This window comes from Mercenaria mercenaria, chromosome 15 (genome assembly GCF_021730395.1).
Source record: "Mercenaria mercenaria strain notata chromosome 15, MADL_Memer_1, whole genome shotgun sequence".
In the NCBI taxonomy this organism is placed as follows: domain Eukaryota; kingdom Metazoa; phylum Mollusca; class Bivalvia; order Venerida; family Veneridae; genus Mercenaria; species Mercenaria mercenaria.
In genome coordinates, this window is record NC_069375.1 from 17,945,825 (window position 1) to 17,961,893 (window position 16,069).

A 16,069-nucleotide genomic window follows, 5' to 3' on the forward strand; every position below is an offset into this window, starting at 1 on the left:
CAGATGTGTATGGCCAGAGCGATTGGAGTCAGTTGGGCCAAATTAAAAAGATGCACGGAAAATGAATGGAAAGAAATAACCAAAAACAGACAAAAGAAGAGTAATCTACAACTTATCCTAGAACATCGAAAAGTACCAGAAAGTTATTTTATGAACTTGAGAAAAAAGAAAAGAGACGAACAACGACAGTTGGCGGCTGCAATAAGTAAATTAGCTCAAATACCATTGGACAGACCAGCTAGTTTAGAAGATATCACGGCGTTTGAAGAAGTCCTGGGAGTACGCGTAATAGTGATCAATGCCATGCTAGGCAATAAATTCATCACCAGTCCAAGTTCTGACGAGCGTCCTTGCATCTACATATACTTAGTGGACGACAATCACTTTCATGCCATCACCAGTATCGTCGGCTTCTTTAGCGCCAATTACTTTTGTGAAAAATGTCTCAAACATTACGACCACAAAGAAAGACACCAGTGCGAAACACATTGTATTATTTGTAAAAGAGACCAATGCCCTAAAACAGAGACGCCAGTGAAATGTAAAGAATGCAACATGGACTGTAGATCAGAAGAGTGCTATCAAAAACATAAACAAATACCTATACATAAGAAAGGAAAAAATAAAGGAAAACCCAGCGGAACCTCACAATGCGACAAATGGTGGAAGTGCCCTTCATGCTATAAAGTGTTAAGATTAGATCAACGCAAGAAAGAAGAACACCAGTGTGGAGAGTATATGTGCAGTTCATGTAACGAATATGTTTTGGAAGGACATTTGTGTTATTTAAGAGCCACCCCAGCAATGGAAGATCACATACCAAAGTTCATATTTTTTTATTTTGAGTGTAGTCAGGATGAAACATCAGTGTGTGAAAATGGATATGTACCTAATAGGAAAATTGATTGTAAAGTCTGCCAATCGCAACAGGTATGTAAATCTTGCTCCAAATGTCAAAATTGTAGAACGTCATGGTGCGGTAAAACCACGCATCGTCCCAATTTTGTAGTGGCCCATACTGTATGTCCGGAATGCATTAATAAAGACTTAACGCCCGAGTCTATATGTAAAAAATGCGGTACCCGTTGTGACGAATGTCTTAGACCCGACAAAATCATTTATAGCGGATCCAAAATTATGTACATGACGTTGGAGCAAGATTTACATATTGAAGTGATTGACAGTCTCAATTTTTTACCCATGAAATTATCTGCGTTACCGAAAGCCTTTGGATTAGATGAATTGGATTAGATGAATTGAAAAAAGGGTGGTTCCCTCATTATTTTAATACAAAAGAAAACAAAAATTATATAGGACCCTACCCTGAGGCTAAATTTTACGGACATGATTTTATGAGTGAGAAAGAGAGATCTGATTTGTTAGCATGGTTGAGTGAGAAAAAGAATGATGTGTTTGATTTTACAAAAGAAATGTTAGAATATTGTAGAAGCGATGTTGATATTTTGAGACAAGCGTGTTTAAAATTTAGAGAATTATTGATGAATGCTACGGGCGAAAGAGAGTTTGAAATAAATGAGAAAGGGCAGGAAGAAGAAAAGTTATTACGGGCCGTAGATCCATTCGATTCCGTGACTATAGCTTCCGTCTGCATGAATGTATTTAGAACCAAATTTTTAGAAGAAGAATGGAAAGTAGAATTAGAGGGTGAAAATGATTGGGTACCCGCAAAATTAGTAGATGGAAAGCTGTATGTATTACGAAAATGAATGGATCCACGAAACCGAACTGACTGGAAAGGAAGTGAGAGAGAAAAAATTTGTACGTACAATGATAGCAAAAATTCCTCCTGGTGGTTACAATGATCAATATAGTAAGGTCTCTATAGAATGGTTAGAATGGTTGGCACATAATAAAAATATCAAAATTCAACACGCATTAAATATTGGCGAAAAATCTTTACCAGGTACGCGATATAAATTAGATGGGTATTGTGAAGAAACAAACACAGCGTATGAGCTCAACGGGTGCTATTGGCATGGATGCCGAGATTGTTTCACTGATAATCGCGAAAATACGTGTCATCCACTCACCAATCAATCGTTAGACGAACTATTCGCGTTGACAATGAAAAAGAAAGCTTACATAGAACAATTAGGAATGAAATATGTTTGTATTTGGGAGCATGAATTCAGAAAACACAAGAATCAAAATTCTGAGATGAAGCATTTTCTTGATAATTTAGATTTAACAGACAGGTTAGATCCTAGGGAAAGTTTCTTCGGGGGACGCACCAATGCCAGTAAACTCTACTACCAAGTTGATGAAAGCGAGCAAGTCAAATATGTGGATTTCACTAGTTTGTATCCTTGGGTCAACAAGTATTGCCAGTATCCTGTAGGTCACCCGTCATATAACAAAAGATTTTAATGACTTAAAGGAGTACTTTGGTATTGCCAAAGTAAAAATAGTACCACCAAGAGGTCTATACATCCCGTCCTTCCTTATAGGTCAAATGGCAAGCTGAAATTCCCTTATGTAGGACCTGCGCAGATAATGAAAACCAAAACCCTGTGATTGCCGGATGATGATAGAGCGTTCACTGGCACGTGGTGTACGCCAGAGATCCAGACCGCTTTAAGATTAGGTTATACCATTATGAAAATATATGAAGTATACCACTGGGAGGAAACCACTCAATATGACCCTAAAACCAGTGAAAGCGGGCTGTTTGCCAATTACATAAACACATTTTTAAAGTTTAAGCAAGAGGCAAGCGGCTCCCCTGACTGGATACAAAATGAACAAGACATGAAGAATTACATAACTCAATATATGGAGAAAGAGGGTGTTTCATTGGATCGGTCAAACATTAGGAAGAATCCAGGTTTGAGAGCGCTGGCTAAACTATGTCTCAATAGCTTTTGGGGTAAGTTTGGTCAACGTCTCAATATGCGTCAGACAGAGTTCTTTCACGAAACGCAGGCAAACCTTTTCTTCCAACTGTTTTCTGATCCTACGAAACAACCACTCAATTTTCATATCCTTTCCAATGACATGTTACAAGTAGAATGGCAATTCAAACAAGACTGTCAACCCGAAGATAATAAAACAAACATCTATTTAGCTACTTTTACAACTTGTTGGGCCAGACTTAAACTTTACAGTGTACTCGAAAAGCTCAATAGGAGGGTTCTGTATTATGATACAGACAGTGTGATATATGTAAGTCGCCCAGGACAGTATGATCCTCCATTAGGTGATTACTTGGGGGAACTTACAGATGAGCTTGACGGTGGGGAGTACATTGTAGAGTTTGTCTCTGGTGGCCCTAAAAATTACGCTTACAAAACCAGTAAAAATAAAGAGACGTGTAAGGTTAGGGGTTTTACTTTGAATTATAAAAATAGTCAGTTGATCAATTTTGAAAGTGTAAAACACATTGTGACCGATCCGAAAGGTTGTCCGAGCATTACAGTAACAAATCCGCATAAAATTTGTAGAGATAAGAGAAAAAGGAAAATAGTCAATCGAGAAGAAAACAAAAAATATCAAGAGGTGTATACAAAACGTAGAAAAATTGCAGATTTTGACACTGAACCGTACTGTGTTAGTTAGATTGATGTTAATACGTTTTAAAATTAAATTTATGTGTTAAGGTTTTTGCCATCTGTATTTTAGTTTTTGTTATCTACGTTACAGCTTTTGCACTTTAACATGTAATTTTCCCTAGGGTCCGTTTACGTTTCTGACAATGCTGTTTCAAAAAAGTGTAACAGCTGTTTTAAAAAATGTTACAGGCGTTTAGATATTTTATATCATTAATAAAAACATGTAAGAATATGATGCGTTTGTCATTTCATGGAAAGAACTCCCATTCTCGCCTTAATCAACGTAAGAATATGAATCCCGCAGGTACTCACACCCCTGAAAGGGAAACGTTTATACGTTTTCCACATTCTAATGAACAAGAAAACAGGTCCATTAGTGACCGTTGGCATTTATTAGGCACTCGAGTACCTCAAGCTGAGATCGTGTACTTTTGTCAAATGATCATTGTTTATGTGATCATCATTACCTCCATCATTAACCTATCTCTTCAAAACGGTGCTAGCGAATTGTGGATCAGTCTACTCAGTAGTTGTATCGGATACGCCTTACCAAGTCCAAAGCTCAAAAAATAATGAAAACATCATTACCTTTTGAACCTTGCTCCAGTATGTGTATTAGTGGTCAAACCGGAAGCGGTAAAACGCAATGGGTGTACAGGTTTTTGAAAAATGTGAAAGATATGTATTCGAGAGAACCACCTTCGCACGTATTATACTGTTACGGTATACATCAAGACTTGTTTGACGACATGGAAAGGTCTATTCCAAACTTTTATAGTAAACAAGGACTGCCAACGGGTGAAGAAGTGGACGACTTTACCCGTGACAAGAGGCACAAGCTGATTATTATCGATGATCTCATGCACGAAGTAATGCGAAACAAAGACATGGAGTTACTTTTCACGCAGGGCTGTCATCATAGGAGGGTATCTGTTATACTAATTACACAGAACTTGTATCCGGGAGGTAAACACGCCAGGACTATTGCCTTGAATACGTGGTATATGGTACTCATGAAAAATTTGAGAGATGTATCGCAAGTAGGAATATTGGGACGACAACTCTACTCTGGTAAAACAAAAAGATTCATGAAAGCTTATGAAGACGCATTAAGCACGAAACACGGTTATTTTTTGGTGGATATGAGCCCTCACGCCAATGATAGATACCGTTTAAGAACCCTTATTTTTCCGGGTGAAGACCCTATAGTCTACAGATTAACGTAAGAAGGAAGACCAAAGCAGCGTAAGAGTAACCATGGTTGAACTAATCAAACAGCAACGTCATTTCTTACATCTTCTTAAAAACACTACAGCCACGCAAAGGAAAGCATTGTTGAGTACAATTACCAGACATCAACTGAGAGCTCTCGCCCAGATTGCCTACAATATTCTCAGGTTTAAAATACGCCTTACTTTTTTTTCGTCGATTAAAAATTCTGGCGAAATCCTGGATAAGTTGAAAATTAATAATTACAAGGTATCTACAGTCAGTACATACGATTTTTCTACTTTGTATACCACTTTACCACATAACTTAATAAATGACAAATTAACTGCCCTAATTCAAAAGACTTTTGCCAGAGAGAATGCTACATTTATCGCTTGCAATTTTGATAAAGCTTTTTTACTAGCAATTATTATTAAACATTATACTATGTGGACCTGTGACGAAGTTTGTAAAGCCCTTTCCTTTTATTGAACAACATTTACATCAGTTTGGGAATGCAGTTTTTAGACAAGTTGTTGGTATTCCCATGGGAACAAATTGTGCACCCCTTGTCGCAGATTTGTTTTTATATTTGTTATGAAAGGACTTTATGTTGAGCCTTTCTCCAGATACGCAAGCAGATATTATAACTGCATTTAATAATACATCACGCTATCTGGATGATATTCTTAATATGGATAATCCGTTTTTTGGTCGTTTGGTGGGTACTATTTATCCTAGGGAGCTTCAGTTAATTAAAACTAACAATTCGGATACTGATGCTTCTTTTTTAGATTTACATCCCTCTATTTACGACAATATTATACATACCAAAATTTATGACAAGAGGGATGATTTTAATTTTAGTATTGTAAATTTTCCCCATTTGGATGGGGATGTACCTCAGGCTACATCTTATGGGGTATATATTTCTCAATTAATTCGGTTTGCCAGAGCGTGTAGTCATGTCAAGCATTTCAATGAACGTAATCAATATATTACAAGTAAACTTCTTCAGCAAGGCTACCGTTATTACAAATTGCGTAAATATTTTACTAAATTTTATTATCGTAATTCTGATTTAGTTTTAAAATTCAATAGTAATTTAAAGACACTTCTGCGAGAAGGTATTTCTAAACCCGTTTTTTATGGGGATGTGGTTTACAAACTTCGTAAGATCTTGGGTCATGGTAATTTTCCAAATGTATTTGGAAAGATTATCAAACGTTTTATTAAAAGAGGTTACGACCCAACTGTTTTGAGACATACCGCATGTTTAGTGTTCAACCCGTTTACAGTTGGACACTACGCTTCCCTCTTTGATTGCGTCTGACGGAAGAGGGGGAGGACTCTATGAGGCATTGAGTACATACGTTTTTGGTTCTTAAGGTTTGCTTTTTATATATTTATACACGAGCATTTTTGTGTTTTACATGCCATGCCTTTTTGTTTCTATTACGTGTGTTAGAGATTCACCTGGAGGGGATTACTTTTATTTACACTGTCCCATGTCTTTGGAACATGGTGGGGGTAAGAGTGAGGTTGGGTGCGCACCATAAACCGGTTTAAGCTCCCCAGTGGTGTTTTTGCCACTGACCGTTCCAAGGCGGTGCCCCACTGTGTTCCTTTGTTTGTTCGTTTTGTCCTTGTGTGTTGACTTTGTGTGCGCGCGTGTGTGTATGCTTATTGTTCGTCTTGTCCTTATGTGTTGGCTTTGAGTGTGTGTGTGTGTGTTGTTCATTTTGTCCTGATGTGTAAGCTTTGGGTGTGTGTGTGTGGTGCACGCGTTTGCGTGCTGGGGGTTCGTTTTGGGGAGGCTGCGCTTTTGGTGCGTGGCATTCCCTGTTTGATATTTTTCTTTGTTCTTTTTTACACCTTCTGAAAAAAATAGGCTTAAGCGCCAGAAACGTTTTATTCATATACTCGGAAACAGAAAAATTGGATTCAATCAAAAGAAAGAAGCCATCCAACATAAGCCACGAGTGATCTACACCTTAGTGAAAATTGCGTTTGTGTATCTAGAACCCGTATTGCTATAATGGAAAAAAATTTATTTTGGTTCCCTACGAAAAATATCGGCGTATGCAACAGTTCAAGTATACCGTATCTGGAGAAACAAAAGATGATGAGCCCATACATCCTAAAGTGGCCAGAGCCTCATTAACTCCACCAGGGGAAAGCGCGATCAAGAAAGAGAAAAAAACTAAAAAGACTCATAAAGCAAATATAGACTGGATCTCGTTTTAAAACAAAGACAATATTTTCTTTTGATTTCTATTTTATTGTTATATACATACAAAATAAATAAATATAAACTGGTTCTATAGTTTGTTTTTGTTTACAATTCTGTCAATGTAGATATCATTCCATTTTCTATCATACACATTAAAAGGTTTGACAATGTCTTTTAAAGTCATTCCTGTACATCTAGTCATGACGTAATACACGCAATAAAGTCCACAGGTGTCCGATTTAGAGTCTTGAATAGGATCACGAATCATCCAGTACTCGTTTGTTAATATGGTTTCAAAGCCGACATCGTAGTCGTTTGGCATTTTTCCTAGAGAATCAAAGAATTCATAAGGTCCTTGTATCGGAAAATAAAAAGTGACCCAGTGCTTTCCAGGTCCATCACTCGTATCCGTTTTAGAAATAACAAACTGTCCTTTTTGAACTTTAATTTGATCAGAGGCGCATAAAGTTGCTGGATATCCTATGAGTAAACGTTCAAGTTCTATATTATTCATTTGAAATAGACTCCCCTGGCACTGTTGATATGGAGTACTTCTGGGAACGTGGCGTACATAATCAGTGTCACACTCTCTGGTAATGCCTCAGCAAATATGATTTCTAGTCGACAATGTCCCTTCTTTTTAGTGCTAAATGAGTAGTAAGGATCTACATCAATAGCGTGCAGACAAAATCCCTTCTTATAATCTTGGTCTGAAATGTTAATGTCGTTCCTAAACAGAGTCAATGTTCTATAACACTCCATGTATTGATCCGCCGAATAATTTGGTTGCATCGGCTGTGAAGGCACGGATTGTCCATCGACGTATAGGCCGATGGAAGTACAGTTATAATGCTTGAAGTTGAATGGGTTGTGTGCATAATCGCCATTAAATGCCACACTAGGAACGAGGCATACTTTCAATTTACATGGTACAAGTCCTTGAAATATATCGTCTGCGCTGTAACTAAATTGACCCGAAGCAATGGACGTCGTCTTGATCTCTGTACGTAAGTAAGGGTAAATGGCTGACATGTCTTGAATGAGATTGTCGTGCGCTACTAAGACGTCACTTTTCATCCGCTGAATACAGAATTTGAAATAAGCGTCCGCTATTTTCACGCGATAGTCAGGAGAAGGGTTGTCAGCGATTAATGTGAAGGCGTCACGGTTAAGATGTAGTTTAATGCCTACAGCGACTCCATTGATGAGTAATCTGGGTTGTTGAAACAAATCAATATGTAATGGTCCTTCCATTTCCACAATTTTACTACCTTTAAATAGCGCACATCTGAAAAACAACCCGTTATTATTTCCTGTTTTACCGTCATTGGTGCCAACGTTTCCGGTATCTTTATAATAAAGTTGACTTGTTAACAGATTTTTCTGTATGTCTCGGTTTGACTTTAAAATCGTGTCTATGTAGGCTTTGTAGAGATAACTGATTCCTGTATGCGACAAATGGGTCTGCTGTTAAGATACATCAACCTGACTGAAAACGGTGTGAAATGGTAGATTGATTGGACCAACTATTTCGTCGGCGCTAACAGTGGCGCCATCGCCTTTCACAATTTGCAGTTTAAGGTTCAACACGCTTCTTTTCAGATCCAGATACGCCAAAGACTGACCGGGTATGTTAAAGTCGAGTGCCGATAAGGTGGTGACTTGATTTACTGGACGATAAGTGATCCACTCTCTCGATTGTACTGTCGTGGTTGCTAGGGGTGAAGTGAACAAAGATAACTCTTCTTTATGAAAATCTTCCATGTTGTTTTAGAGCTGAAAGTCAGGATTTGCAAAGTTTGATCTCTTTGGCTTAGTATACGTTATTGGTGACGTACTCTACGTTTTTTCGTGTTTCCACTGCCCTTCTTACGAGTTTCACCCTCTTCTTCCTTCTTACGTTTTACTTCTGACTTGGCGATTTCGGTCGCCTGTGCTACGGGAGATACCAGTTGTACTGCTGGCTGCTGTTTCATTTCGGCCATTTTCCTAAGATGAGCACCGCTACCCACAATGTAGCGACCCATATGACCAGGCCGTACGTATCCGTCCCTGAGGTCTTTGAAATGTTGTATCCATTTTTCCGGGTCCGGTTTATCCGGTACCCATTTTTCTTGTTTATAATCGTACACTTCTATGGAGCCCATACCTTCTTAAAATGCAATACGCAGTGAAGATCGTTTGCTTTAAATTCCACAGGTTGTAAGTCTTCGTCTTTCAAATACAGTCTCACCGAATTAAAGTAATTCACAGTCACAGGCAGGTACACAGGACGACTATATTCTATAGATTTAAGCTTCTTGTATCTGGTTTCTATCTCTATGTTTCTTAGTACGGGTAATAAAGTGTCTCTAACGTAAGATTCTCGCACCAAATCGCAGCACAAATACAGTCTTTTACTTCTGGGTGTGAAATCGCAGGTAAGTGAAATTTCAGTCACAGCGCATGTCCAACGATCCTCTAAAGTGTATGACTTGGGAAACTGAATGTAAAAATCTGAGGGTTGGTTGTTCTTACGTATGTTCTGAGAGTCCCTACTGCTAAGATAAAGGTAAAAGTTGGTCATGTTTTCATTTGTATTCGTTTGATATTTGGCTTCTTACGCTTCTCTGTTCGTCCTGACTTCGTCCAGAATAGTGTCAAAAAGATGGGGAGCTCTCAACAATACGGGTATAAGTGAGTGATGGCGTCTTAACAATGTTTTCTTTCTAGTTAATGATACGTTTCCAGAAGCCAGGGACCGTAGCAAAAGTCTTTTCCTTTCAAGTAACTGTACATATCTTCTTGCTGGATTAATCGTTCCATTAATCACTCTTTTGGCCACTTGAGCTATAGCCTGCATTTGACTCGTCGTCATATTGATGATCATGTTTTTTCTAACTGCTACAGTAGCATCTTTCAGTTGGAGAAGATAGTTGAGTTTAAGGTACACTTGAGACTGATTCATGTTTGTTTATTGGTTTTGTTACTCTCACTCCTTCTTACGAGTGTAGAGTTCCAGTTCAATTAATACTGGGTAGACCACATCATCTAGTTGAGTGTGATCTTTGATTCCAGTAATGACCACTTTACCACTGTGAAAACAACAAAAATTGACTCCATCATTTTTTAAATTCACCGCTGAAAATAGTTCAGGTTCATACACGGTCTGTCTTTCTTTTACCAACTGATTTAAGTCTAGGGCGGTACTTAAGGTGTGACTGGCTGACACTGTTAGACACTTGATCTCTTTCAGACACACTGTGTACCCTAATCGCTGTATACGTCTGGCATAACGTCATAGCCTTTGACGCCCCTCCTGAATACTGGTCGCTTTTCCATTACAGTTGATAACACCGTTGAAGAAGACTAAGCAATTTCCTCCTATGGTCTTGTGTTGCCAGATCAGTCCTGGAAATGTTCTAGGATCGTAACGAGCGTTTGATATACGATAACACAAGCGCCTCAAGTCAATAGCACAGTCCAAATGGGCACTGAACACAACGTTGGTGATAATCATAGTGTTCACTTTCCAATAGCTCGGCTATAAATGAAGATAAATGAAACTTATCTGTCATATAAATACAAGTCAGATCACGTGGCCTAGGAGTACTGCGTCACGTCTTTTTCGGGAATCCAACTATCGTATTTCGTTGGCCAGTGTAACCACCTTACAAGGACTTGTCTTTGTTTGTTTCGAACTCTTTTCTTTAGTATTTTTTCAACATGGTACTCTGTGGTTTCGTCAACGTTGACCGCTTGTATTTCCTGTTCATAAAATGTCCCGTCTACCTGATCGTCATTATCCCAGTCAGCCAGAGTATACACAGGTATACCTTCTCTTTTGAAACGCGTTTTAATCTTAAATATTTCACCCGTCCACTTTTGTGAGTATTCCCTATCGAACACACTTTTCACGTGAGATACGCGCACCGTTTGACCTATTTTGAACTTGTACTTTTTCTTGATTAGTTTTGTTTTACCCCCTTTGGTCCTAATTAAATATTGCTGAAGCCTACTTTCTCCTTCGATCTCTTTCGTTATGTCTATGGGTCTCTTTCCGAGGCTCCTGTGAATTGTGCGGTTATATCCTTTTAATGTTTTTTGGAGGACATTAATATAGCGCTGTGTTCTGTTATGTAACATGTACCTGAATAGCCTGTGCTTTAGATTCTTGATTAGCGCTTCAGCATAGTTAGCCTTTGTCTCAGTGTTTAGGGCGTAGAAATGATGAATTCCTTCATGTTGAAGATACTTATTGACCTCCTTGCTTCTAAATTCCATACCCCTGTCGGTTCTCACCGTATTAGGTTTTCTTGGGCCTGATAGTATTCGCTCTAGCGCGTTCACTATTTCCGTACCTTTTTTACTTTTGATGGGTTGACAAAATGCGAAACGGGAGAAAATATCTATAGCCACCAATACGTATTTATAACCGTCATTTTGTTTGGCTAAGTCAACCATGTCCATCAGATCTATATCCCATTGGCTGTCTATCCCTTGGACAATTACACGAGATCGAGGAAATTGACGTCTGGCCCCTCGAGTCAAAGAAAAAGACTGTTGACTTTGAAGCCATTTCCTTATTCTGGGCCTACCAATTTTATATTTACCCTCAGACTTGATATATTGGTACACTTTCTCAACACCCGAAAAACTAGCAGGGTGTTTGGGATCAAAATACAGAGAAGACAAATACTGCTTCCAGTTAGACATTTTTTATTGATAACATATAACAAGTATATTCATACACAGTTACAACAAATGTATAGCATATTCTTACAATGTTGTTATTTACAAATTACAATACAGTAGAATAGAGAGTTGGTGTTTTTCTAGAGTTTTCTAAATACTGTTCCAAAATATCGAGTAATGTTCTGCAGCTTCACGATATTCTTGTCCAAACTGATACTGCCTAATCCAGCAATTTATCAATGTCACAGTCATATATACAATTGCAAACATATCTAGTTTTTATAAGTTTGTTGCGTTATTTGTACTGCATCTATTATTGACAAACAAATTTGCCCCTGTAGTAGCTGAACTGAATGCTCCAAACCCACCAAATGGTCTCGCAGTTGTTGATGTCCCGAAGCCACTATACTGTATTTGTTGAGGTGCTCCCACTAATCTAATATATTCGCAGTTTGGAGACCATTTAAAGTGTTCTCTCAATGCGCAGTCCGCTCTTTCCCAAGCGCTTAACTTTACGTGACATCGAAAACATTCACACACGTCCGATTTCCCGCTGTAAAACAGTCCGGCACTTGCCAACTCGTATTTATTGGGTAGCATTTGCTTTGGATATGTTTCGAACGTCTTCAGTCTGTTTTCATAATATTCCATATTTTTGTTGAGGGGTGTGCAGTCGATGACGTTCATTTTGTTAATGATACAGCCTTGTAGTACATTCGTTTATATACATTCAAACCGATTTCTGATTGGTGTCTATTTTTAGAATTTCTGTCTCATTGGTTGCTATTTTTAGACATCGTACATCATTGGTATTTTTAGAATATGACCTCAGTAGTTCCCATAATCATTTGGATTACATTCTGTGCACTGAAGCGCCCCTAACTGATTCATATGATCGCTTTGTAGATAACAGGGCACCACTGCGTCTAATTCAGGAAGCGCTCTTCCTATCTGTAACACAACTTCTTTCAAACGGCCATACTCTTTTGGGCGCAAGCATATGCCTTTCTTTGTCGGTACCACTTCATTTTCGGACTTCCAATACTGTCTTATGTCCACGCATACGCTTGTTTCTGTAATATTACAATAAACATTACCTCCAAGGTGACTCGAATAGGACTGTTTTACTTGTAACGCATTATCCACAAAGGTAAGTTGGTCTACAAAATTCTTCCATCGCATCAATGTTAAACTGATACCTGTCTTCGTTGGTTTGTCGTCTTGCCACTCCCTTATATCAACTCTCATTTCTCCTTTCCACTCGTTCACCTGCACATAACGATTATTTCCCAGAGCGAAATAACATCTGGAAGTTGCCATATTTCTTGGTTAAGTATCAAAAGTCTAATGACAAAAAAGACCGTTACCTAGCCTTTTATGCATCAAAGTATCTTGTGATTGTTTGATAGACGTTTCATTCTTCTGCCTATTGGCTGATACTTTCAGTCACTTTCGTCATGATCTAAATATAGAACAACTAGTCTGGACACGTATTGTCAGTATATCCATCAGACAATTGGATAAGCCGTTATCACAAAAGTTATCCTTCTTGTTGTAGTATATATCACTTTTATCTTGTAACTGGGTAGTTCCGTATGTGATAACATCCAAATAGGGTATGTAAATGTTTTGTCTGATTCTAACCGTTTGCCATTCCGTTTCTTTATGTCAGGTTTTTCAAGACACTGACTGATAGCGCGATACATCATTCCTTTGCTATAAAACACAGAGGCGTTCAATTTAGTAGCATCCAGATGCTTTTCCAAAGCATGATTGGAAAGTGAAAACGTTGTTTTCATGTTGAGGTTGTGAAAGAAATAACTAATTTTGATCATTTCTGCAAACTTTTTATTTCACAGACGTGCATGTTGAAGCATGAACATGCCTATGCTTGTAAAGTACTTCAAGGGTCATTACTAGGGTTGAACATCTGACCCTCAATGAGTCCGCCTTCGGGACTGTCTAAAAATAGGATCCAATATGACCGCCGCGCGCTTGTACTTCAAGATGGCCGCCGCACGTGCTGTGCACGTGATTTTCACGCATGGACAAACCTGACCCCAAAGAACTGCCTATACTACTTTCATAAATTAGTAATCTAACAGCTCGCAAACTAATTATGAACAGAATCATCAAATTAGGCGAGCTGACCCTGTGTTACGAGTGACGAGCTTAACTTTTATATGACGTCACATCATTATGACGTCATACTTTATGTAATACATTTATGACGTCCCCGCTGAATCATAATTAAGCTAATTGAATTCGCTCGTAGAGATCAGAACGTGTTTTACGGACCTACACATAAGGCAGTATGACTTTTTATTATATTTATCTTTTTGAAATGCTGTTTTCAACCGTTTGGCCCTGAAATAATTCTTATGTAACGGAACTGAAGTAGAATCTCTTATGTTACAATCATAGGGGGGTGAAATGTAACAGCCAACCATATTTTATCGTAGATTCATGTATGGGCGATTTCGCTATATGTTTATATAGCAATTGCTGCGGATCGTGTTAGAATTACCTATCAATAAGGCACGTACTCTGACGTCGTGGCTTATTTACCTATCAATACGGCAAGTACTCTGACGTCGTGGCTTATTTACCTATCAATACGGCAAGTACTCTGACGTCATGGCTTATTTACCTATCAATACGGCAAGCACAACTCAGCAAACAATTAACTTATCATTGAAACATATTTAAATTTACGTAGTGTCGGGTGATTGAAAATGTATATGTGCACGATATCCTGAATATACACATTTTTGTGACCTATTTTTGTTGAAGCTGTATAAAGATTTTTATTTGTTAGTTAACACAACCCCTTTAAACACTAATTTGATCGGCCGCAACATGAACACAGAAATGTGCGGAAAATTTGCTCCGCGATTATCATTTGGTGGCTTACATTACTTCATCGCCTCGGTCAATATTGTCTTCTACTGGTGAATATCACATTAAATGTCAACAATAGTTTTATCATATCGAAGTTTCATTTTAGGCTATTTAGTAGGAACCAAAATTGGTCTGATAGATAACTATTTTTAAATACTTAATTTAAAAACAAAACATTCAGTAAGTGTCAGGAAACAGTGATAAGTAGATCCATTTGCTTTTTCGTATCGGAAGCGTCCTTTACTCTTCTCTACCTTTGACAAAGAGGCAAATATCGTATTTCTGTTGCTGTCGTCTGCTGAGATATTCAATTTGATAACACACGTGCGCGAACACTATCAGGAACCAGCACTAAACTTCCACCTTACCACTGGAAATAAGTTGGCGGTGTTAAGGGTCTACACGATGTTGCTGCTTTTCGTTTAACTTGATAAGATTGTTTCGCCCGAAGTATGTATCTACTGTGGGGAATTCTATCACATAATTTTCTCCTAACTAACTATCAGTTGACAAACATATTAAATTAGTAACTTTATACAATGAACCGTTTTCTAAAAACTACTTTAATGATGTAGTACAGGTACTCCTGACTCTTCACGGAGAAGTTGTAACAGAAATATAATCTACTTCTCGAGGGCTTAGTGGGAAACTATTACATCTGACATTCTGTGAAACTATTACATCTGACATTCTGGATTTAACAGAAAGGGGTGATTTATTTTCATATCTTACACAACTGAAAAAATATCAAAGTTGAATCAGAGAAACATTATTTGGCAAAATCATTAAACATTTTGTTTGTTTCTTATACAAGGTCAAAAACCTATCCGTATAAATATATTGCCTCCGCCTTTTATATATTTAGCAATAAAATGGGTCCAATCGCTAAGGTGACATTTTCTTAGACTATTTGACAAACTAAGTTGAATGTCCTTTGTTATAACGTAAATCTGTTGGGACCTATTAACTTATAAATCACATATATACTTTTTTTTCCTCTTGCTTCCTCGCCTAAATTATTTGTGTACCAATAATTCGTAGATAATTTAAATTATGAGCTATATAATCTCAGTGATCAGGCAAATCACTCAATGTTATATTCTAACAACGTACAACTAATGAATTTCAGCTCAAACTCCTACTCCTGGATGCTCGGCGCCTATATTTTATCATATCACCCAATTGCCATACAGGTATAACAACATTGCCTTGGACGTAATCGGCCAATAACGCTGAACCTCGCCTGTAAGCTACAGCCCTGTTGATTACCAAATTATGTGTCTCTGATATATATATATATATATCATTCAACTACTGTAAGGACAAACTTCTAAACTCTGGCCCTATAGCTCAGACTTGCAACTCTTCTTAAGTTCATAAAGGTGAAATGTATTCATTTAAATATATTATCCGCCCTGACAGCGTAGGTGCAATAGCTTTCTCATCAAAGTACTATAGGATAGTATTGATTGAATCCCCGATG

The 16,069-nt window shown here is 37.9% G+C and overlaps 3 protein-coding genes across 3 annotated transcripts; 1 reads left to right on the forward strand and 2 right to left on the reverse strand.

Annotated features, from left to right (window-relative positions):
* The first annotated feature begins 2,616 nt into the window (after positions 1-2,616).
* Positions 2,617-7,025, forward strand: LOC128548714 (uncharacterized). The gene is made up of 2 exons (XM_053524090.1): positions 2,617-3,336; positions 6,801-7,025. The coding sequence occupies exons 1-2, from the start codon at positions 2,617-2,619 to the stop codon at positions 7,023-7,025; spliced, it is 945 nt and encodes a 314-aa protein (XP_053380065.1).
* Positions 7,026-7,521: 496 nt separating this feature from the next.
* LOC123526948 (uncharacterized protein F54H12.2-like) lies at positions 7,522-8,996 on the reverse strand. Its single transcript, XM_053524091.1, has 2 exons — positions 8,855-8,996; positions 7,522-8,456 (listed from the first exon to the last, which is right to left on the reverse strand). Exons 1-2 carry the CDS (start codon positions 8,994-8,996, stop codon positions 7,522-7,524), a joined length of 1,077 nt encoding a protein of 358 aa, XP_053380066.1.
* A 986-nt stretch (positions 8,997-9,982) lies between these two features.
* On the reverse strand, positions 9,983-11,706 carry LOC128548715 (uncharacterized). Its single transcript, XM_053524092.1, has 2 exons — positions 10,661-11,706; positions 9,983-10,085 (listed from the first exon to the last, which is right to left on the reverse strand). Exons 1-2 carry the CDS (start codon positions 11,704-11,706, stop codon positions 9,983-9,985), a joined length of 1,149 nt encoding a protein of 382 aa, XP_053380067.1.
* Between the last annotated feature and the right edge of the window lie 4,363 nt (positions 11,707-16,069).